Genomic DNA, 25,921 nt, shown 5'->3' with positions numbered 1-25,921 from the left:
TTGTGTAGATTGCTGAACCATTGGAGAGAGGACTTGCAGAAGATATTGAGAATGGTGTTGTAAGTGTGGACTGGCCTAAAAAGAAGCTAGGTGACTTTTTTCAAAAGAAGTATGACTGGGATTTGCTTGCTGCAAGATCCATTTGGGCTTTTGGGCCCGACAAGCAGGTATAAAAAGGTTTTTGAGTTTTCTTACTTTTTTTTTCCTTCATGTTTTTCTAAATATATATGTTTAATTATTTTGCAGGGACCTAATATATTGTTGGATGACACTCTTTCAAGTGAAGTCGACAAAAGTTTGTTGAATTCTGTGAAGGATTCAATTGTTCAAGGGTATGTTTTGATTATTATCTTATATTTTATTTTTATGTGCGAATTAGTACTAATATAACCTTTTAACAGGTTCCAGTGGGGTGCACGCGAGGGTCCGCTTTGTGACGAGCCTATCCGTAACGTCAAGTTCAAAATAGTTGATGCGAAAATTGCACCTGAGCCTCTACATCGCGGGACTGGTCAAATCATTCCAACCGCTCGACGTGTGGCTTACTCAGCTTTTCTTATGGCTACACCACGTCTTATGGAGCCCGTATATTATGTCGAGGTAATAAATAACTCCAAAACTTAATTATGCTAAATTCATAACTAATAGTTTAGAGTTAATGACGCAAATGGTCGCTGTCGTTTTGGTTAAGGTTTTTAAAAGTGGCAAGTTTTGGGTTTGTGGTTTCAGTTATCTAACATGTTGTAGTCTAACCATTAAATTATTTGTTAAAGCTATTAAGGGTATTTTTAATGAATTTGCATAGAGTTAACAGAAAACAGAAGTTAGTGTTAGAAACCAAACTTGTCCTAAAATTGAAACCACAAACCCCAGACTTGTAACTTTTAAAACTTAGTCTTCAAAGGTGGTATGGTGTGGCCTAGGCTAAACCATAGGGACCTTTTATGTAATTAACTCAGTTTTTTTTAATTAAGTGGAGCCTTTACGACTCTACGGGCATACTTGTTCTCGGTGTCTTCCGTATGACTGCTGATGTACCTCAACTTATCATGTGTTTCGTGTGTATAAATTTCAGATACAAACACCCATCGATTGTGTTTCTGCTATATACACGGTGTTGTCTCGAAGGCGTGGGCATATAACTGCTGATGTACCTCAACCAGGAACCCCTGCTTATATTGTCAAGGTCAGTGTTCTCTTTTTACTATATGAAAAAGACAACACATGTTTCTAATGTTGTTTGCTGGATGTTTTTCAGGCATTTGTTCCTGTAATTGAGTCATTTGGTTTTGAGACGGACTTGCGGTATCACACCCAAGGACAGGCGTTTGCAGTCTCAACTTTCGACCATTGGGCTATTGTACCCGGTGATCCTTTGGATAAAAGTATTGTGTTACGCCCACTCGAGCCCGCACAGATTCAGTATCTTGCACGTGAGTTCATGGTGAAAACAAGGCGTAGGAAGGTACGTATATATCTTTTGTTTTGCTTTGTTTGTAGTTGAATTGATGAATGAAATGAAATAAAATGGCGGTGTGTCATTTTTACAGGGAATGAGTGAGGATGTGAGTGTTAACAAGTTCTTCGATGAGGCTATGGTGGTGGAGCTAGCCCAACAGGATGCCGATTTGCACCAGCAGATGATCTAGTCACCATGAATGAGTTGTGGCACTTTGTTACATTTGAGTTTTGGTAATACCAAAAGACGCTAGACGTGTATTTTTAAACTCTTGCAGAAGTCTCATTTGGTTGAGGGATGATTTGATTATAGTATGTTAAATAGATACTGAATGGTTCAGTGGGATATTATATTATTGGGTTTGCTTCTTTCTTTATCGGATTGTAGTGTCAAACTAAGAAGTGTACTTTTGTTGTTTTTCACACTGCGGTTTGTCTATAGACTAAAAAGACAAAATTCTCTGCTTAGATACGTGTGCTTTCTTCGCTTTTCATTACTAGATCTGTCACTCGTGAGTTATGACACTCACGCCTTGGGGAAAGTTTTTGACTAGTAATGCTTGTAAAGGTTCCAAGTCTACTATATAACCTTTCTATCCACCTTCGTATATCATTCGCTGCGAAATTTTGAAACCCGATGATACTTTTTTTTTGTTCTAGTTATCGCTGTCTTATCACATTTATTATTGATTTTAGTTGATTCACTTGCTACATTATCGCATTTACTATTGACTTTAGTCGATTCACCTGAATGTACTTCACCGTTCCAATCTGTCAAGTTTTTTCACCATTTTAAACCCTTTGATGTAAAGTTGCAAACTAATGATCCGACACCTTTATATCATCTCTATCGATTGTTATTGGTTCGAGCCGGTTTAAAGAATTACCTATTGATTAACGTGCCTTGATAGTTTTTGCTCTCTCTCCTTTTGTGTTCATGTATGTAGAGTGAATTCATGTTATATTTTAGACCACCTATCGACTATTCGACATTCACAAGCAAACAACAATCACTGTTATGATGGTTTTCAGTTTGCCAAAAAGAAGGTAAAGAGAAAAGTCATTTAACACAGAAACTCTCCTAATATTGTTAATTTAATTTTAACATTTTTTGTGTAAAAAGTAATAATCGCTAGAAGGAGGGCTTGAACCTCCGACCTTGTGGTTAACAGCCACACGCTCTAACCAACTGAGCTATTCCAGCTTTTGTTTTATGAAGTGTTTTGTAATAACATATTTATATTATAACATAAAGAAAAACATTATCATGTAGGTTATTTCATGAAAATAAAATTATTCGTAGCAACAATTTAAATTAAAAAAAAAAAAGAATTCTTTTTGTGTGTTTTACATAATGTGATGATTTGAACATTACAATCTTTTAACAAAATATTTTTCTTATAGTACTTTCTTTAAAACCAATATTTTATCAACTTGAAGTTATCGTTAGTCAGTCGTTGGTTCATACGTGATTAGTTCTTTATTATAAAGTTCTTAAACACTGATTTTCGTCTCTGAAACTTAAAAATCCGATTGTCGATTTATAACATGTCATAAAATATTCAGGTTGGTTATCACTTGTAACTAATTAAATCAATCTCTAACATGTATAGTACTAAATTACTAGTTTTGGGTCATTTTTATTTTCTTTATTCTTGTGATTATAGAGCCACAAGAATGTATGTACATATACAAACATTAAATTTATAAAAAAACAACTTGTGAAATACAAGAGAAAGTACAAGTAAAAGAGAATTATGCCATTGATGTAAGATTATCCCACAATCAACTTTTGATCATATTATATCCGATCGAGTACAACGAGTTGATGTTAATTTTAACTATTACATTAGTTGTAACAAGTCATCCCCAATACATACTCAATCATACACCTTAGAATAAAGAATGTTAGAAAAATGTAAACACCGCGTGCTTAGGATATATTATATCGTGACACTTATGCAATTGTTGAAACGAATTACTTCTTGATGTTGATCTCTTGATCAATGATCAGTTGATAGTGATTTCAGTGGTGTCTTGGCCGGTGATGTTTCGGTCCATAGTAATCTTCATGAATCTTTGGCAACCAGTGGTCCACATGATGAGATCTCTTGGTTACTACTCTAGAAAATAATCTTTTCTGCTTTAATGCGGTACGCGATGGAAGTTGTTTTGCTACCAATTCTTGATTGCTATTAACTGATAAAGTGAGCATTCTACCCAACCTTGTACCTTCGTAACATAAACAGGAAACCATTCAATTTACAAATGTAATTATGTGCATTATACATATTAATATATTTATTATCAATGCCAAAATGACTTCAAAACAGTCGACTTTTCGTGAGTGAACATACCTTCCGCGCCATAAATATGGAAGCTTGAGAGAAGAAACAAAATGAACATTACATAAAGCTTCATGTTTTGTGAGTACTCAAAACTATAACAAGCTACAAAATGCTAGGTATTAAAGTAACCAAGTTGAGTAACAATTTGTGGGCAATGAATGAGAAAAACTGATTAGAAGTGATTTGTTAGATGGGCATGTTCACAACTTATTTATACAAACAAGCTTTGGATAATGCTATATTTTCCTATTGTTTAATGGGTTACATGCTTTGTGCTCCATTAATTTGATTATTAAATGAGTTTTGAGGTTTCTCATGAAAAGGTCAATGTGGTAGTAGGGGACAAAAGTGTTCAGACAAAAAGGTATTGCTTCCATTTTCTTAAAAACCATGATCTTTTGTAACTTATGTTTTGAGTTTGACCTATTGGATTTTTTATTTTTTTTGAATGGCAACCTATGATGGCGGAATCATGTAAAGTAACTAAACGTGAGAAATTTATTTAGAAAATTAATATGTCTTTATCCATTTTGCTTTTGATACATTTGGTTAGTATCGAAGACCATGTAGAATTTTTGAACAGAGTTCAGCGCGTTGTTCATGGTAATTTTTAAGTCTCTAAGACCCAAATCTTTGTTTTAAATAGAAATGGCTGTGAAACGGTTGCGCTGTAGCTTGTTGCCCACTGTATTGTAATCGTTTGTCATTCACTCAACTATCCAAATTTAATAACTTAAAAAGAATTAGTTATTTGGTATTTGTAATGACTAATGATTTATGATATAAGACTTGATTATAAGATAATTTTGAGTGTTAATTTTTAGTTTTTTTTTTGTTTTTCAAAATGATAGAAGAGATATTGGAAGTAAGGGGTGTACTAATTAGCTTTTATTTTTGAAGGATGATCTGTATGACTGTATGACTTCATTACCCTTTTTAGGGTATGATGTCTGCATAGAATGTATTCCAATATCCATATTATAATTCTTTAATGACTACAAGTACAACATACACACACGTATGGGTTGGTGACAGCTAGTTCTTGTGAATGATGCTAGCTACCGTTTGTTGGCCACCAAATAGGCTTTTTATGCTTATATTTGTCTCACTCTACTTGTTGAAGTACATCTTCGGCAGCCTTTCATGACATTCGAAGGTTGCGTTCAACCATCTACAAAAAAGTCGAAAAAATGGAATACGTACACACCAAAAAACGTTACGCTATATGGTATGGTTTAACTACCAAGAACTAGTTGAAACGACACGTCATTCGCAATTTCGCACGTAGGCATTAATACTTTAACTAGCTCACATGTTAAGTAGGGTGTTGTGGGTTAACAAACTTTAACAAGCTAGTTATGTATAGTAGAGAAAAGTCGTGCATAGAAATTTATCGACCCATAAAAACCAAAACTTTGTTTCTAGTAGGATTGAGTTTGCTATCCATTAGAGAGGTTGCGGCGCAACTTTAGAGAGGTTGCGGCGCAGCTTGTTATCCCCTTACTTGTCACTTCATTGAAAATCGTTTTGATGTTTTTTAATGACAAAAGACCTATATAAAGTGGACGAAATAAAGGTATAAAAAACATTGGCGGTTAGTTTGGTAGCCCCGGCCACCTTTTCCATGTTGAATGCTTGTTATAGTGTTAACACCACGGCCCGGTGAAGCCGGTGTTAAGGGTGCCCCACCACATTATAACGTCGAAGATAATCCATTCACAACAAGCAATTTTATTATTGAAAAAAAATATTTAAAACACATTTAATAAGAAAGCTATGAGTGTAAACAAACATCATGCTCAACGACTTGTTCATGAACTCATGTTTGGCGAGAATTTCATTTCTTTTAATAAATTAACGTACAAGAACAAAGAATTTCATTTGATTAACTAAATAAACGAACACAAACAAACGTCATGTTCGATATAAATTTGTTGAAAAACCAATTCGGGTTAAGTATAATATATATATACGTTTTCTTACTCTTTATTTTTATTAGTTAGGTTAACTATACTATACTTTTACTTTCTTACTTTTAGATTTCTTTTGTTATCACACTTTTATCTTCTCTTTAAACTAATTTACACTTTTTTACTTATATATAACACATCTAGTATGGCAACGTTTGTTATTTACTTTACTTATAAAACATGATTCTTTATTAAGTTCTAAAATGATGTTGCGACATGTTCACACTTTTTCACGAAAACTTTTTGGAGCCACAAACATTTTATTTTTGTATAAACGCTATATTTACCTAGCTCAGGTTATGAAATTCCAAAACTTTTTAATTATCTACTTTTACACATAAAATTTTCTTCTATACCTAGCGTTACAAATTTCCCGCTTCATCACCCCCCCCCCCCTCTGAAAAAGCATGTCGTTCCATAAAGTTTAAACATGCATCATGAACTTTAAAATCTTAAACAGGTTATTTTGCATCTAAATAAAGAAATGGTTCATCGTACTCATTCTTTTGGTCATGGTTTTGAAAATAGATTTGACCGATAGACACTCATTACCAACTTATAAACAAGCTTCAAATACTTGTAACATATAGTCAAAATATTGAGCTTTATGACAAGCCAAGCACATACAACATAACACACTTGCCATCACATTCTTAATTCACATGGGATGTTACCATTTTGCTTTGTCATATATTAACATGCATGATCATCTTGATGGTGATATTACAAAGGAGAAACTCGTGTCAAAGAGATCATATGGGACTCATGGGCGGACCATCTAACCCCGCCTTACCAGAATGCATAGAGAGTTTTCAACTTTTGTTATCGAATGATTGACGAAATGTTTTGTCATGTCATGTACAAGGCAAATTGAATAAGATAGACAAATTTCTTGATGAGGGGACATGTATGAAATGATCATCTTTTTCTCCTCAGTCCTCAACCACAATATGTCGAGTACAATATTAAAATCTTTAATGTCAATTCAACAATCAGGGATGATAATTATAAGATGAGTATCAGTATTCTAGATCTAGTTCCATTATAGTCCACAATGTTTAATTCGGATCTCAAACTTAAACTTTTATGTGAGTTCAACTTTTTCTACCACCGCTTAGATCATGGACGTGGTTCTCACTCCTCACTGCTCCATCAGTGACGTCACATCAACTTTCATTCTCTATTACTCAACCATGAAAATACCCATAACTTAGAACCACTCTCCACCTAAATGCAAATAGAATTTTACATTTCAAACAACATAAACGTATATAAAATTATTTTAAGACCAATATTAAATAAAAATTATTAATGTTAACATAAAATACAAAATACACCACTTCAAATTGAAAAATAAACACAAACGTAAAAAGCAAAAAAAAAGTAAAAAATTTACATATAAAATAAAATAAATATCTAGTTTTAATCGTCGCCAAGTTCTAATTAAGAGCGTAAATGAATTCCATCAAAATCATCAATCTAAGTTCATGCCAAAGCCGCTCACAAGATCAACAAATACTTTATTTTGAAATCAACTTACTTTTCATGAGTAAAACTTATATTGGAATGTTCATAAAAAGATTAATATCAACACCGTATTTGAATGTTCTGAAAAGGTTAACAAACATAAGCTATTAAAAAATCAAATTAACCGATAAATATTATGAAAATGATAAAACAATCGGAGTCGTTGCGCATGACTCCAGTCACATAATATTAATAGTTCATCGAGAGACGCTTATTATTTCTTAATTTTAATATTTTTTAAACAATATTGGTCTTATAATAATATGTTAAACACATTTATTATGTATGTATACATATTTACTATTATTATTATTATGTGGGTAAAGTTATGATACAATAATCGATTAACGTACAATAGGTACGCGAATCACGCTCAAGCCATTTAACAAAACACTCAATGTTAAAATTGAATACTCTCAAATCCATGCCAGTTTTTCTTAAAATGCTCAAATCACATAAATTACGCTTAGAAAAATGTCTATCCATTAAAAACAGTAAAAAAAATAATAATTGATTCACGATCCAAATCTTATTTTTTGAATGATCTGATAATTAACTGGATGTAGATTAATGATTTTAAGATCATGTGATGTGATTTCATGAATCAATTTCATAAATAGGTTCTTTTGTACGTCCTAATGTATGATTAACAATTATTGTATTATGTCTTTTATCATTATAATATTAACCACACTATTTAGAGATATTTTCGATGAAAAGAAATGGGTGTTCGAAGTGAAAGAAAGCTAGGAGAGTGATTAGCATAGACAAAAACAGTTTCTTAGAAAGAACAATAATAAATAGAAACTTTTATTATTTTTTTGTACGTGTACGATTACAAAGCCCTAACATGTGATCATGATTATCAAAATCATAATCAATAATAACATAGTAATCTAATAAACTGAAGTTTTTATGCATGGAACTATATATATCATCCTAATTAACCGATTAACCGTAATGAACTTGCATCATTAATTTCTTCATGTGTTATTATAACTTAATTATATGCTCCATAATATTCCATTCTATTTTCAAAATATTTGTATGCTTTTGAATAATTGTTGTTCCTTAATATTATTTGTTTGGAACTCAGTTGTGTATTGGAGACTTCTTCCTCGCAGGAGTATAATCCATTTCCGCAATGTCTGTAACATCCGGATATTGCTCTTCCTGGCCAGCTAATTGATGAGTAGATTTCACTTGTAACTTTGGATCATTTTTCTTAAAACCAACCTCTGAGCCTATGGAAGTTGTACTAGAAGAAGTAATTTTTGTCATTAACTTTCTGTTTATTCCTGAAAAAGAAAGAAAAAGGACTTAAGAAATAAGCAAGATTTAGGAAGTATTTTCAACAAACAAATGCCTACTCTTTGTAGAATCATTGTATATAAACTTGGATATATTATTAATGGTTAGTGTTTGTCCACTTAAAAGTGATCAAGAAAAATGGTAGATTAAAGGTTTTCTAGCATTTATTACATTTTAGAAACTAATCTTTTAAGTTAAGTAGGTGGGGGACTTCAAAGGTGTCTTGGGCCATAGTAATCTTCAGATTGTCCGCAACACTGCAAAACATCATTCCTACATGTAGGCCTAAATACATTTTTACTACATGTAGGCCTAAACACTGCAAAACATCCTTCAGCTACTCAGCATGCCACATTAAATTTTTACCTAAATACATTTTTACTCTCAACACTACAATATCCATCCTTCCCACATACAACCTACGTTTTATTATTTAATTATGTATTTTAAGAAATACAAGAAAAAGAAATGTTAAATATGCACACGTAGCCCCCACATAGCCAAGAATGGAGGCTCAAGGGCAGACATGCCTCAAGGCGGCATGCCCCACATGCGGGTGCGAGTGTGCAACATAATTAAGGATGAGCCAAGGGTAGCGCGCTAGAGGTAGTCTCATGAATCTTAGGAAACCAGTAGTCATCATGAGAGTTCTTAATTCGTTGCGTATTCTACAAGATAATAATATCTTCTTATTGTATATAGTACCTGATGTAGGTTTAGCACTCTTTGCTTGCAGTTGATCATCTTCAAAGCTTCCTATAATTAATGATGAAATCTATGGAACATTGATAACCAAAATATACCATTAGCTAATTGATATTAAATTGCAAGAAGTGTTTGGTTTTCTACACAAATTAGTCAATGAATAAATTACCTACCTTGATGATATCTTGATGGTTGCTAGCAGATAAAGCAACTTTTCCTGGCCTTATACCTTCATAATATCACAAAAAGTATTTACATTAATAATCATCTTCTGGAGAATCAACTTTAATTAAATTTATACAGAAATTTGATCTTATATATTATGAATACCATCAAGATAGAAAGAATATTGGCATACCTTGAGCTTTATAGGTTAGGAAACTTGACATAACCAAAAGGGTCATGAAATAAAGCTTCATACTTTGTGATGGTCAAAGGATGAAAATTTGTGAGTACTTAAGCTGGTTAAAAGATTTTGTATATCCAATTTGACTAACAAAGATGTGTGTGTTACATGCTCATTATCCCAGCTATTTATATATACGGATGAGGTATGGGACCCACTTCAGGTTACTGATTATTAGGGCTTCTAACTGTTTTTCTAACTTCTTTAATTGGCTTTAAACTATTCTAACTGTTTTTATACATTTGGGTCCCTTGCCCATGATCCTGCTACTTATAAAAAAGAGTTCAGCGGGTCGTGCACAGTAACTCAGTGATGCCGAAGAACGATAACTTTGATTTCAGTAGGATCGGTTTTTCCATTCAAAAAGGGGTTGTGGCGCAGCTTGTTGCCCGCTTATCAATCTCTCTATTGTAATTGGATCATTTTTTAATTAAATTATAGATAATAATCTTAAATATATATATACACACTCTTACATATTAAATGGGTTTTCAATTAAAAATCCAGTGTGGATTGTGGAATGAGGGGACAAAACTGTCCACACAAAAATCTGGGTTGCCATTCTCAGGAAGCTATATATATTTGTCCTTATTTAGTGACATGACAAATAGTTAGAAGACGGATCTATAGTGACTTTATTACCCTTTTAATGTATGATGTCCCCTGAAAGAGGTTTCATGAAATCCATATTAGATTTCTTTAAAGGCCACACACTAAAACAGACACACATGCTACCTACTTCTTGTCATACAATGCCACTCTTTTCCAAAGCTCTTGCACTAAAAGAAGGTTTGATGCTTCCTTGTCTTAGTTATCTTGATCTTGGCCAGTGAGAGTGTATCTTTGGCCTTCTAAAATTTATTGGCAATCAAAGGTGGCACTCAGTTATAGCATGATTAAATCGAAACCACACGAGATTGTCCAAGGTTCAAGTATGGGGGTAAGAGAATGGTATAATCGGTTTTGGTGGTTACATATTGGGCTATTTGGAAAACTCGGAATTAATGACTTCATTTTCAATGGCAAGATTTCAGTATAAGAGATTAAGAGCATGTTTGGGATTGAATTTGAAAAATGCTTATTGGCTTTTTCAAAAAGCTATTTTGAAAAGCTAGAATTTGAGGCTTTTGAAAAACTGATTTTTAACCATTTCAAAAAAGCTAAAATAAAAAAGATGTTTTATGATTGCTAAACACATTTTAACTTATTGGCTTTTTGAAAACATCAATAAGCCAATAAGCATTTCTAAACTCAATCCCAAACATGCTTTAAGTTGTATTGTCCAAGAAATCATGGTGCTATCTTTGTGTTAAAAGTCGGCCTAAGCCTGTTGCCTAATTAGTCGAGTCTCAATGGTGCAATTTTGATTTTTTGTAATTCCGACTTGGTTGGTCTAGGCTTTGTTCTATTCCGTTCTAGGTAATTTCTAGTTCGTTTTGTCTGTTTCTAATTAATATATCACCGCCTTTCGAAAAAAAAGATTACTTAGGCTAGAACACAAAATTCTAACATAGTATAGAATTAAGTGAAGTGATCATGTAGAGTTTAAATTAAAGAAGTCATTGCATGTCCGGTTGGGAGACTTCCTGATTTCCAGCAATAAGTTAATATTGACTTAAGTCATGGAGTATATGTTATTATGTCTGTCATTTTCCACTTTAATAAAACCAATTATCAGAAAGTTTAATTCTATAAGAAAAATATATATTGCAACTTATATTAAAAATGTTGATCTTGAAATGCCAATAACACATCTATACTTCCACTACGTACGGACATATTGGAAATATTTTACATCTTCGATGAGCTCTCAAAGCCGATTATAAGACAATTGTATCGAAGTATTTTGTAAATACAAAGTGTCAAAAGGATTATTGATTGTGTCACCTAAATAACCTTTTACACGCGCACGCGGAAAATTAAATTGATTTGTGTTTTAAGTGTAGAAAGGGTTATTGATTGTTTCAAATTAATGTGTTTAGACGCACATGCATGTCCAACTCAACCTTTTTAGAGGTTTAAAGAGGATTCTAAATCAGTGTACTATTTGTAAAAATAAAAATAAAAATAAAAATAATATATATATATTTTTAGTATCCTAACATTTGATAATATGATTACATGAAATTTTAATATATGATTTCTAAAAGGTACATAACTAAACGTATTAGAGCTAGTTACAATTTTAATAACTTTTTAAATATGGAAAAGGATTGTTTAGTGATCAGACTATTATTTAATCCTCTATTTTTTACATGCTAATTAGTATCACAACTTAATCTATCCATGGTTAGTTTATTAAGGTGTATGTTACAAATAGTATTAAAAATGTTTTATTAAAAACCATGAAAAGCTAAAAATTGTAAACAAAAGCTTAAAACTATGTCAATATATAAAAGATGAAGGGTCTATGTTGAAAGTATAAATATATCTATTATCTAAGGAAAGACACCAGAAACAAAATGAAACTAGGGTCCAACTTCAAAGTGTGTGGAACCTACGAGCATGTGGCAGGGGACATGTGAGCAACCATGACCGCGACTTGGTCACCTACGGCAACGTGCAGGATGTCTAATAAGTTATAAGACCATGTATTTGAAATGAAAGATTAGATATCAACTAATTAACTATAAAATATAAATCAAATCTATATAATACAATAACCTCTTTTTAACCTTGTGATCAGATAATTTCTTACATGCAATAATTTTGACTTAATAATGTTTATGTGCATGTTTTATTAATTTGGATGTATACATTATTTGGAGATCTATGAGTAAAGGAGAATAGAGGTTAAATACTATTGAACTTAAAGGAGATATTTCATTCCATGCGAGTGAACATCCGCTGCGTTGGACATGAAAGTAGGTGATCTTAACGGCTTAGCAGGGAGAAGTTGTCAGATAACGTAATTAAGTTAAATGCAGTCAATTTTAGCTTATCTGACACATACTTAGAGGAGGGTGACGTTGAAGGGGGTGGTTTGGACGTGGTGGAAAAACAAGTCGAGTCTAGCCTGGATATAGATTGTTTAGGCAACAAGCTAAAATAAAGATAACAAACTTTGTTATACAAAAATGAAAACTCAATAAGTTATTTTGTATTATTAATTAACTATTTAAAACAGAGCAATGAATTGCAATTATAGTAAAACTATAACAATAAACTTTGAGCGATATATTGTTCATTGTATCTACTAGTTTCGATTTCCAAGCTTGAAACTTGAAAGGCTTTATCAAATTGATTTATGTATTATCTTAGGATATGTACATAGAAGCACAATAATTTTCAGAATTTGGACCTTACCATGCATGTTACTTGATAAACAGTCAACTTTAAAGCGTCATAATCCCAAGCAATCAAAGATGCATTTCCACATTTGTGTGTGGTAATAAACTAAGGGGTTGTTAAACCCGTGTTGAGCTACTAAAAGTTCTGACCGATTCAGAGGTAATATCTGAATTAGTCAACACGTTTCTAAAACTTATCTATTGAGATTTAAGAGCCTCATAAATCATTAAGAGATGCAATTTAAGTGAACCAAACACACTCTACTTCTGGTCAATTCAAAGGTCGTCTCTTAATGAAACTATTAGTATGTGCTACCAAACCCCTAAAAGATGTAACGATTATTTGCGTAATCCTAACATTGATATGACTTTTCCAACGAAATTGAGAAAATTACCTCATGAAAATGCTAAGTAAGTTTAGATACATATCACATCCCCTATATTGTTGATAATCAATGGTGAACAATCCCCCATTGAGTCAAGAGTCGGTAGTCGTTATCATTCAGGTGCACATGATTCGTGGCTGCGAACTAATGCACGTGAATACCTTGAAAAATATTTGTCGTGTCGGCACCTGCATATATTAATTAGATTCAAATAATTGAACGGGTGATTTACGAGTAACACGACCTCTCTCATTCATTCATCGTCACTCACATGGAATGTTTCCTTTTGATTAACATGGCCATGGATTGTGATAGTGTAAGGGTGCATGGGTTGGTCACCTGCTTTGTTAGACAACAACTCGTGGATCAAGTTCTATCAAGACCTTTTTAGCCTTTTATAGATGGACTTATATGCAAAATGTCTTGTCATGTCTAAACTAAAATTGAATAAGTTAAATGGCTTTCTTGTCAACATAATTAATTTGACCGTTGACATTAATACTATACAATGTGATATAGTTATGGTGCATAATGAGGGACTCGTAAGTCCGTATGGTACGATGGTCGGATGTCTCTCATGAAAAAAAGTTTTTAGTACTATTATAGTGTAAAAATTTAACCAATCCCTATAAGTATATATCGATAGTCAGCTGAGAAAATTTTATGTGAGTATTTATTTTGGATCCGCCGGTATATATACATAATATATTACTTAGTTATAGGTTGGAAATTATACCATACCACTAAGGCACTAATGATCTTTGTATACTCAACTAAAGTATTCATTACATGTGTGTGTAAATAAATTCAGTGGCGAAGCTTGGGCTTAGTCACGGGGGTGACCGAAGTCACGGACTCAAAACCTTCGGGTCGACGATTCGGTTCGTGTCGGTAATTCGGGTCGGGTAGGATCAAACAATATGACATCTATATATCTACTTTTCTTCATTTATTTAAACAATTGTTTTTATAATAAAAAAACAAAAGAATTTTTTAACCAACAAATACCTAAAATATTCATGATAATGCGAGATGAATGGTGTGTAAGGATAAGCAAAATTTGATATTGGTATCGGCACCGAAATTAGTACAGATTTGGTACCGTCGTTACCGGAAAGATACCAAAGTTTTGAGTTTCGGTACTAGTATATCTCAAATTTTACCTTAAATATCGGTACCGAACCAATATTTTGGTATCAGTACCGGTACCGATACGGTACCGACCTCATCCATAAGGATGAATACCTAGAAGAATAATTGCAAAGACCTAAAATATTTATAAAAACAAATCTTTTACTATTTGATTACTATTTTGTAACTTTTATTCATAAATACTGCGAGGTTTTAGAAAAAAAAACAAACGATGGAGTATTATATTTAAAAAACAATCAGTGGTGACCGGTAGCATTTTGAAAAAATACATCGGGGTGACCGCGCTTAATACCTATAAAAATTTTCGAGAAAAAATCGTGAATTTTACCCTACTAACGGAGAAAATGGCAGTGGTCGGGGCCACCCCGGTCCCCAAATAGCTTCGCCCATGTAAATAATACTATTTCTGATTTGTAACTTAAGTAATGTTTTTTAAAAGAAAAATAAGTGGATTATTTTGAAGCGAAAATAAGTCGTTTGTTTTAATTTAACGTTTTGGAAATTATCGTGTTAGTTCTCATTGTTCACATAGCGTTACCACGATTACTTCTTAGCGCATATGCACGTGAAAGAATATTTTATTTTTTAAATGACTAAAATACCATTACTATAAAATAAGTACCAAATGTGTTATCAGAATGAATAATGATACCTAATGTTGAAATCCCCAAAGAAAAAGTTGAGAGTAATTAAAACCGTGGTATGAACTATATACATGCTACATTACCAATTACCATTAATATAATTAACTATTAAACTTAAATGGATCTACATGGTCATTCCAATTCCTCCTTTAACAATATATATCAAAGTAAGTTGATTCAATTTAGGGTTCTAACCAAAATTTTACAATCAACTTGCAAACAAAATTTTAGCTTAGTCGGCAAAGGAAAGAGATACAATTTAACCGATGCTAATCAAAGTTTCTCTAAAGTGTATACGTTGCATATCCAGAATATCTGTCTAAATTGTGGAGAGTTCACTTTCAGGTTAAAGTATTTCACATGTAACGAACTCAATTATCGGATAAGGCGAAAAGATTTCCTTCAACGAACAAGAATTCTTTCCAAAGCATATATAGTTATGAAGTTATGATCATATTAAAAAGGAAAAAAATAATAGTTTTCTAAAAACAATTCGATAAATCTCCCAAATTGGATAAAAAAACAGGAAAACCGAAAAAGAAAACCTTGTAATGGAGCATATAATATATTAAAATAACCTTCATTTAGTTTGTATATCTTTTGGGCCTTAAAGCATTGGGCTTCAATGCTTCGTACTTAAGTTGAGGGACAAGTGACAACCGACACGTAAATGATTTAAATCTATTACATTTTTAAGGCATTCGACTTTATGACAATTACTAGTAGAGGTGCATTTTCAAACCGGTTAACCGGTCACTAACCGGTTAGATTTCTGACCGATTTCTCAACCCTTTTAGTAATCGGGTTCCTCTCTAACTGGTTTTTACACGGAGAAAAACTGACGGTTAGTAACCGGTTTTTCATTTTGGCCCAAAACCGGTTTCGTTTTATAATTTTTTTTAAAAACCGGTTCAGTTATACCGAAACCGGTTATACTGGTTAGGGTTTCTGTGGTTAAAACCTGGTAGAACCCGACCCAAGTAACTGGTCTAACGGTTAATTGACCGTTGATCAATAACCGGTTATTAAATTAACCTGATTTTGAATAACCAGTTGGTGCATATCTAATCAACAGGGACAATTAGTGGGTATGCGTTGTAAACAAAAATACAAAATATCATAAAAAAATTTTGAATCACCTAAAAAATGAAAAAAATAACATAGCTTCTTAAACCGACCAAAACAAACCGTATCAAATGCGCACAGTCGATATGTTTTTCAAATTGTACTTAAACTCGCATTCTCTTTGAAAAAATTTCATTTTCGGGATCCTCAATGCGAGCTTCTTTTGCTTCGCTCATGTATGGGAGTCGCCAAGCTTTTGTTCGGTTTGAGAACGTGCCAACCCATGTATGTGGGGGAAGCTGTTTCTATATTTGACAATGGCCTTCGAAGGGCGATTGAGGACATCGTGGTTTGTGGAGGTCCGTTCTTTGGGGATCTCCAATGGAGGTTGGCGTCACTTCCGACCCGTTATGGGGGGTTGGGTCTCTGTTCGGCCGAGGATGTATCTACATATGCTTTTGTGGCTTCGAGAGCACAGTCGTGGTGTTTGCAAGACCATATTCTTCGGGGCTGTGATATTTATGAGTTGGACTCTGATTATGGGTATGCGGTTGATCGTTTACGTACTTCACTTCCAGATTTTAATCTTAGCGGGTTCCCTAATAAGGACATCGCCCCCCTAAAGCCCAACATGTTGTGGCCAGTGTCTTATTTAGTGGATTCGTCAAGAGTTAGAAGTGAAGTTTGATCTATCCCCTCGTCAAAAGGCGGTGTTTGAATGCCTTCGGGCTCCTTGGGCTCAGGATTTTCTGACGGCCATCCCCATTGAAGGATTAGGCCAACGTATGTCTGGTTTGGAGTATCGGGTTATCCTTAAGTACCCGTTAATGATCCCTATGTTCCCGACTGATGAACCTTGCCCAATTTGTCGCAAGGTCTATTTGGATTCTTTTGGTGACCATGCGGTGCATTGCAAAGAATTGTCTGGCTTTAAATACAGACATGATTTGGTTAGGGATGTTCTGTGTGATGTTCTTAAATGGGCAGGGATTTCTGATAAAAAGGAGGCCCCTGTTAACTTTCTCACGGATCCTCTTGAAGGGAGGTCTAATTTACGACCAGCTGATATTCTTGTGTTCGGGTGGGCAGGGGGGAAACACGCTTATGTGGATCTTACAGGAGTGTCTCCTCTTGTTGGGCTCAGGGACCGTGGGTTTGTTGTGAGTCAGGCTGCGTTGAAGGCTGAATCGGGCAAAGTTGTTAAACACGAGAAAACTTGTTTAGATAATCAACATGTCTTTCTACCATTTGCCTTTGATACGTTTGGTTTTCTAGCCCAGAGGCTGTGAAATTTTTGAGTAGGGTTCAGCGCGTCATACTCGGAACATCTTCAGCTTCTAGGTCCCAAAGCTTCGTTTTTAGCATGATTGGTTTTGCTATTCAAAAGGAGGTTGCGGTGCAGCTTGTTGCCCGTTTGCCTGCCACTTTATTGTAATCGTTTTATAGTAAATTATATATTAATAGTTTCGAATAAACCTAACAATACAAAAACAAAATGATCTGAACCCGACCCATAAACACTCCTATTGTTGTACCAAACTGACCCAAAAAATGTGCATACTCAATAGGAAATTACTCTTTCTAGAAAAGGGGTTGAGGTGGGTTCAATTCACAACTTGACATAGGATGAAGAGAAACACAGAGCATAGTCACATGTAGTGGTGAGCAAAGCCAAATATAAAAATGTTGTTGTATTCTATAATATGTTAATAATACTATTTCAATTCAAAAGATAACAAAAGTTGGTTTATATAAAAATGAAAAAGAGAGGTGTGCAGCGTGCACTTTCTGAAACATGTTATAAGATATATAGAGAGATCTCCCCTCGTGCGGCTCACACGCTGACCATTCTGTTTGTCCCATGTCCTTTTTAATTCCATTCCTCATGTATTTGTCATCTTTGACCTTTGACCACCACCCTATTGTGTCATTTTTGCACCTTTGCTTTTCACCCTTTTGTTTAGCATACCCTACTGTTTCAAAAACCTGAATCTTTTCCTGAATTATGTTTATCAACATGGCGGACCTAGGATTTGTTTCCAATATGGTACCATTTTTTCGGTGTTCAGGTTTTTCACAACCAAACATTATAATTTTTTAGTCGGTTAACATTCGGGTCGGGTCGGATGAGAAACATGAGAATTACCACATCTTCATCATTGCCACCATGGAACGACTTGTATAGCCAGATCATGTTTTAAATTGTGATGGAGTATTGGCTCATATAATCCCAACAATGCACGATTGGCAAATATAAGTCTTAACTACTGAAATCGCAAAGAATAATCCCAACTACGCATGTGGGAGCAAAATTAATGGAAACTTAACCAGTCGTTGATTTTTGGTGACGTGGCCGTTGGCTTGTCTCTTAACTAGCTGACGGTGCTATGAGCTGTCTCTTAACCAGTAGGCGGTTGGCACCGGTGGTGGTAGTGGTGGTGGGTTGTGTAGGTTATGTAGGGTGAAAAAGAGAATGAAATAAAAAAAACATGGGATTGATGTAATGAAATTGGGGTGTTTTAAAAGAAATTGAATGAACTAGGTAATAGGTAATTTCATTCTTTTGATCAACCATACAAACTTTTTTTTTTATTTCTCACATTGGGTCATTTCATTTTGTCTTCTATTTCTGCATATCAAAATCCTTAATAAACCGCAAAAAGATATAGAACATAAAAAATTAAAGTGTAATTGTTTACATACATAGTACACTATAATATATTAATCTATCAAATACAGATTTAGTATCTAAAATCAAAATTTTCTATACCTTATTCATATACACATAAATTGGACTTAAAAAAAAAGCTGAAGAACATGGAAATAGGAATATTTGGCAGGTTCAAGAAATACGGTTTTTATTAAGTGGGATAAATTGGATATATGAATATTTAAGGAGTCAGAAGACTTCAGATCATTGGATCCTCTTCCACTTCACTTTTTCATTACTTGATCTCATATGAGGGGTTGACACACCAAAATTTTCTATTCCTTTACATGGTATCATCCACTGTCATACATTGTTATTGGCTGACCCATAAAATTTTGTTTTGAATTCGTTCAAGATTTTAACGCATATATGATATTAAACTATTTTCTTTTCATAGGGTACGGCCGACCTCAGTGTTGATACATTGCACAGGAAACCCTCCTAGTTTTATGCTAAATGTGGATGTGATATATTTGTTTCATGATTAATCTTGTGGAAGTGCATGGGGATATACAAGTATGTATAATTATATATTCTATTAATCTTTGAGAGATTGTTAATGGATTAAGACTATAAAATTTGTTAACTTTGGTTGTTTGCATATGGCTTTACATGCATTTTAACATTAAGTAGAAATCATAGTGAACAAGGTCTTTATGGTTTCAAACCTCAAGAATAATCATGTCTTGAGTAAGTTTAATAATTAGTTAGAAAGTGCTCCAGCAAATATGCAAAATTAGGGCAATGTTAAATGGGTTGGTGGCATGGTTTTCCACCTTACTAGTGTTTATTGAGTTGGTCTTGTCTCTAAATTATTTAAGCACAGTTTTCGGATAGGGAGTTGTTAGTATTGTTGTTGCCATGATATTTTTCATCCATGATTCCCTCTAACATGTCTTTGGGCATAAAAACATTACAAAATATTTATAAAAGTAAAATAATCATAATAATAATAATAATTAAAACTATAAACACATTCATTAGATTGTTTTTCGTGTTCATGCAAGCTAATTTGAGAATTTTCATACTACACTAATCATTTATTGTGCTTGAAACTATATTTATTTTGTATTAATCAATAGAGTGGCCGGTGTACATCAATTTGTTGTATTATGTGTAAAACAAGTGAGGGTGTTTGTGCGTGTGATGTTTTAAAACCATGTTTAAAATAACGGTCTACTTAATAACAGACACCAAATGGCAGTTGGTGACTCAATGATATCATGGTGTGTTATCACGGTATACATGTCGTAGTTATATACCTAACTATACGTTTAACTGTCGAATGTTTAACTGTATTTCTTCTTGGCCAAGACACCTGATGTGTGGGTGAAAAAACGTGTTTAAGTGTTTGGCCTTTTGTGTTTTAATTGTTTATATGCATCGAACACGAGTACTTTGAGTGATTTTGTGTTTACATGTGTTAGGAGCTTACAAGAAATAATTTCGAGCTTTAAGGATGGTGAGGAATCAAGTGACCGTTAAAAGGAAGCAATCTGGGGAGTTCAGAAGTGACTCGCACGCGTTGAAAAGTAAGGCGGGCATATTCGGGGCTAGAAAATGAGTAACGGGACTCATAATATATGAATTTTAGGTTTATCGACGAGACGGGTATGAAAATGGAAGAAAATGTTCCGTAAGACAGAGGCTCTAGACCGTAAGCTACGGGTTTGTCGTAAGCTACGGTTCCCAGGTCGTATCTTACGGCGGGGTCTGACGAGAAAAGTCGGTTTAAGTGATTTTCTTCCATATTAAGCTGGGTAAAACCTAGAACGATTACTCTTCATACCCTAGCCACCAAGGACGATTTTGGGGGCAATTATCCACCATCGTAACACATTCCAATAATCACAATCATCCATCTTATCATTATTGCAACAATCAATGAAGATAACCAAGATCAAGATGCAAGGCTAAACTGTTCATGACCATCTTCGGGATGGTTGTGCTTGTAAGAAAGAGTTTTTGTAGTTTGAATCTTTATATTGGAACTAGAGTTGATTAATCATTCGGTTGATTGATCTTATACGTTCGTTTGTGCATTGAACAGTTTTTTGTAATTGAATGTTTTATGATTTTATTAGTTAATTAATCAACATTTAGGATTAGGTTCTAAGAGTCATTGACCCATTTATCTTTAGCCATGAAATCACTTACATTTATCAAATCCTAAAACTGGTAATTAATTAGAATATTATTCATCCAAACCAATTGTTTGGATTAAGTTCTGTCAATTAGTAAGGTCAAATACCTAGTCTTTTGATTATAGGTGTAATAAAACGAGTTTTTCAAATAAGTTGAATCAATTGGTCTTGTTTGCTTCACAACATGAAGTTTGGTTACTTATCTCTAATTGTTTTACAATCAAATCAATATTTAATCTGATTGACATCGTCTGTCCGCCTAACATAATTATTATTAAACAATAAAATTGATGACATTTTTCACTGATTCCCTATGAATTCGACACCTTATTTTCTCTTACTTGTAAATGTATTTTATAAATATTTTTTATTAACCTTTCGACATCGCTCAACACCAATTATTTTACCTGTGTACATACAACTTGCTCCAACCCAATTTCACAAAGAATATTTTATACAATAAATAATAGTGCGTGTGTGTATTATATGTGTATATATATACACAGAGAGAAATAGAGTAGCTGGGTGTACATCAATTTGTTGTATTAAGTGTAAAACAAGTGAGGGTGTTTGTGCATACGTGTGACGTTCTAAAACGATTTTCAATCCCAAAGATTAATTTATCTAGGCGTGAATTTGTTTTATGTGTCACTTAGTTTTATCTAAAATAAATGGTTACTTAATAACAGACACCAGATGACAGTTCATGACTCAATGATATCCCGGTGTGTTATTACTTATCACGGTATACACGTCTTATTTAGCTATATACCTAACTAGACACTTTATTTTACCTATGTAGATACAGCTTGCAAAGAATATTTTATACAGTAAATAATAGTGTGTGTATATATTATATGTATATATAAATATATACAGAGAGAAAGAGAGAGACGCAGATATTTCAAGGAGAAGCATATATGGTTAGTTTAGGGCTAGAGAGAGCTCTTTAACCAAGGTGATGGAATTATTTTTTAATTAAGTTAAAAATATGAGCTTTGAAGAAACCAAGCCAGTATTGGGAGACATGGTAACAACACCCATGTTCTATCAATCATAATTTAACATATTAATAAAAAAAACTTTCCAAATCCAATATATTCTAGGTTTTTGATTTCATCCCAAATCTTTTTCTATTTAACAAGAAAATGGTTAGGTTCTTCAATCTGCCCACGGTTAATTTTAGTTTTTCACTTAAGTAACTATGTTTGATCCTTGTTCCACATACGTACATCTTGTGCGGTAAGTACTATATTCAATATTTTCGTTCTTGTATTGCATACGTGGTTGTAAAAATCGTATCTAGGCGACGATTAATCATTAATAAATCGATAATCCCTACCCCAGTGACTAGTCAGCGATTAATCGTCATTTGGTCAAAATTGAAAATTTTATATAGAAAAACTGGTATATATATGTATATTTTGAAAAACTACATTTAATTTCCAATTCAATTAATCCAGATTAAGCCCTATTAACGATTAATCGTTAGTCACTACCCGACCACCTAGAGAGTTTTATAATCACCGATTATATATGTTTTTGAAGAGCACATATAGGTCAAAATATATGTAATTTCACGTAACAAATGTAGCACTAACTCCATATGACATGATACTGTCCACTTGACAATATTAATTTTTTGTTAACCCAAGGAATACATATATACATATGCATACTCTATGTTTTGCTTTCAAATTTGCAATCCTCAACAAATACACGTATCCACCAATCAGTCATCTCTCCCCCTCAAAGCCCTAGAGTTTATGTTATTATGGTACACATTTATTTAAAATCCAAATTTATCTTTTCTTCAATTCTTGAAAAGTGAAAACTTTATTTGTATACGTCTTCTTTTTGATTCATAATTCAAGTATTGCATGAAAGATTATACATATATGTGTAGGGAACTCGAAAGCCGGCTTGGTTAGAAGCTCTCTATATGCAACAATTTTTCACCGCGTGTCCAACTCATGAGAACTCAAAGAAAAATGAGAAGAATGTATTGTGTTTGGATTGCTGCACAAGTATATGTCCACACTGTTGGCACGTCCATAGATTCCATCGGCTCCTTCAAGTTCGTCGTTATGTATACCATGACGTTATTAGGCTGGAAGACCTAGAAAAGCTTATTGATTGCTCAAATATTCAGGTTATTAAAATTCAAATAATTAAATCAAAACTTTTATAGCATAATTCTTATGAAATACTTGCTTACTAGCCTTATAATTATTCTATTAGGCTTATACGATTAATAGTGCGAAAGTTTTGTTTATCAAGAAGAGACCTCAAAACCGGCAATTTAAGGGCGCTGGAAACTATTGTACTTCTTGTGATAGAAGCCTCCAAGAACCTTTCATTCATTGCTCTCTAGGGTGTAAGGTAATTCAATTCCAGTTTACTTTAATTAGTTTAATTTTATAACTTGCACATCCCATCATCTTATGCTGGAATATGTTAAAAGTCTCTCATAATTTTTACTTTAATATGAAGAACCTATATATAAATGTTTTGTTTTAAAAAAAAGTTGAGTTTCATTTTGGTCTAGCTTAAGCCTCCAAGTATTTTCAAAAAACTTGAAACTGGGAACTAATTAAAAAATTATAAAAAAGAGTTAAAAACCCTAATGTTCAGTTGTGCTACTTTTATTCTGGTTTCTAAGCCTGAAAATGTTACTTAACACTTCAAATTGTGAGCTAAAACTCTGTAATATGAAAAACAAAATTAATGGATAATTAAACATAAGGAAGATATCACCAAGTGGTACCAACTAGCTAGCATTTATGCATTGTTAATTAAACAAGAAGATCTTGAAAGTATAGAGTTTAAATTTTTATGTGAATTAACGATATTAACCTTACCCTTAGAAAGCATTGTTAGGGATTCCTTGCATCACTTTCATGGGGAATGTGACAATTCGAAGTTGATCATTTTAGGATACATAATTTGCATTTGTGTTTTGGTCTTTTGCTTCTGAAATTGTTCTTAAATAGTTTAATTATACTAACTCCACCGCAAATTGAAATGTATCACGAGAATTTTCAGTCATACAAATTAACAAAATAATCTTATAGGTTAGAGTAATTACATCAATATTCTTTTAGTAAGAAGATATAAGGACATATAAGAATAATAAAAATGAGTACACATGTGATCATCTTTCCTTTTTATGATGGTAAGTATTTAAAAGAATGAACTATAAAAAAACTTATCATTTTTCATGGGTTGGAACTATATAGTGGAAGATACTACGCATCAGTATATTAGTTCGTAAAATTTTAAAGAGTTCAACAAATTACTCTCATATTAGGGTGATCAGGGTGTATTAAGTATAGGGAATTGGGTAGATCGGAACCACCAGTGCTAGGGATGAGCAAATTTTGTGCTGTCGGTACCAAATAGGTACCAAATTTTAAGTCTTTGGTACCGATATTCCCCAAATTTTGCATGAAATATTGGTACCGAATCACAAATTTCGGTACATGTACAAAAAAAATTTCGATTTTCTATACCAATCTCATCCCTAACCGGAGATGGCGGTTAGTTTACGGAGAATATCCATTTGATTCGGTTTCCTAAAGCCGAATGAGAAAAAAAGAGGGGGGGGGGGGGGGTGATTAATCGTGAAACATTCTTTTTTTCAAATCTTAGTTGTGCCCCTAGCTATTTTTAAAATTTCCGGCCATAATATCCATGTACTTATTAAATCATATGTGACAATCTGTCATTGGTTGATTTTTATCTACCATTGGTCATATACTGTTGTGTATACAATTTTATCATCTAGCCTTTGTGAAGCATATGTTTATAAAACCAAAAACGAAGTTTAAGAAACCAAAAAACATTAAACATGAAAAGGCTCATAAAATTAGAAAGAATAAAAAAAGGTTTGATAAACATTAAAGGTTAAAAGATGAGTAAAGTTTTTTTGAAATGAACACCTTATATACATGAGTTAATTGTCTTTGGAAATATTTTAGGTGGATTTTATACTCCAACATTATAGAGACATCACACCCTTCCTAAGGGTGTGCAATTCCTTACAACTTGGTCCAGATTATTTCATTCCGAATGACAACGGAGAAGATGACACAACAAACGACATGCCTCATTCAACCGTTGATTTTGATGATCCAATGAGCTCATGCTCGGCTAATTCTTCCGGTTCAGAAAACATGAGCATGTCGATGTGCACCGAGTTTGTTAGCAGAAAGAAGAGAACCGGACTATACACTTGGGGAAGATATTCATCTAATAAGGTTCATTCTGAAGAGGAGATGACTTCAAGCATGAGTAGAAGAAAAGGTGTTCCTCAAAGATCACCTATGTGTTGACTGTTAATTAAGACGAACTCATAATAATAATAGTAATCTCAGGTTATCTCTCATATTTCAGATATGTTTTTTTTTCTTTTTTGGGAATACTTTTTTTTAATCTAGTGCAACATATCTAAGATGTTCTATGTTCAAGTTCATTATTACTTAGTCGGAGGGTTTTTTTCGTTTTAATTATATATATTATCATCTAATGAGTAATAGTATATTAGTCTAAGTCATCAATTTAATCATCAAATATTCCTATTCTCAATTAGGCCAATGAAATTCATTGTAAAGATTAGAAATCAATAAAGGATAAATAAGTGGACCTGACCCATCGAATTATGACCATATCCGCTATTTCGATATTCAAATTCAATAGAGATGTTGTCATTACGTTCTTTCGTAGAAAACCATTTCTTCTAAGTCTTAAGATAAGATAAATTTCACGTAATTCCCGATTCCAAGCAATATATAGTGTTGTACATT

At 33.2% G+C, this 25,921-nt stretch overlaps 2 protein-coding genes and 1 non-coding gene across 4 annotated transcripts in view; 2 read left to right on the top strand and 1 right to left on the bottom strand.

Annotated features, from left to right (window-relative positions):
- The window catches only part of LOC143568847 (110 kDa U5 small nuclear ribonucleoprotein component CLO-like), a 277,562-nt gene that overhangs the window by 3,429 nt on the left and 248,212 nt on the right, over positions 1-25,921 (top strand). The window contains exons 6-11 of one of the 2 annotated variants that reach the window (XR_013141637.1): positions 9-167; positions 247-332; positions 402-600; positions 1,076-1,186; positions 1,259-1,465; positions 1,551-1,798. Coding sequence is in view for 1 of the 2 variants with exons in the window: in XM_077054901.1 (XP_076911016.1) it covers positions 9-167; positions 247-332; positions 402-600; positions 1,076-1,186; positions 1,259-1,465; positions 1,551-1,649 (861 nt within the window). In the remaining variant the exon portion in view is untranslated. Of the gene's footprint in view, positions 1-8; positions 168-246; positions 333-401; positions 601-1,075; positions 1,187-1,258; positions 1,466-1,550; positions 1,816-25,921 lie in introns of those variants that run through there. The other variant, XM_077054901.1, reaches the window with a different exon arrangement.
- TRNAN-GUU (transfer RNA asparagine (anticodon GUU)) lies at positions 2,589-2,662 on the bottom strand. Its single transcript has one exon. It is a non-coding gene; the product is annotated as a tRNA-Asn (tRNA).
- On the top strand, positions 22,587-25,453 carry LOC143567429 (protein RGF1 INDUCIBLE TRANSCRIPTION FACTOR 1-like). The gene is made up of 4 exons (XM_077053855.1): positions 22,587-22,893; positions 23,023-23,268; positions 23,358-23,498; positions 25,097-25,453. Exons 1-4 carry the CDS (start codon positions 22,891-22,893, stop codon positions 25,448-25,450), a joined length of 744 nt encoding a protein of 247 aa, XP_076909970.1. The 5' UTR covers positions 22,587-22,890; the 3' UTR covers positions 25,451-25,453.

The sequence above is a fragment of the Bidens hawaiensis genome, unplaced genomic scaffold (assembly GCF_021521415.1).
Source record: "Bidens hawaiensis isolate Kalapana, Puna unplaced genomic scaffold, B.hawaiensis_p1.1 tig00001236_1, whole genome shotgun sequence".
In the NCBI taxonomy this organism is placed as follows: domain Eukaryota; kingdom Viridiplantae; phylum Streptophyta; class Magnoliopsida; order Asterales; family Asteraceae; genus Bidens; species Bidens hawaiensis.
The sequence above is the reverse complement of the archived record's forward strand: the minus strand, read 5'-3'. Positions and strand labels throughout refer to the sequence as shown.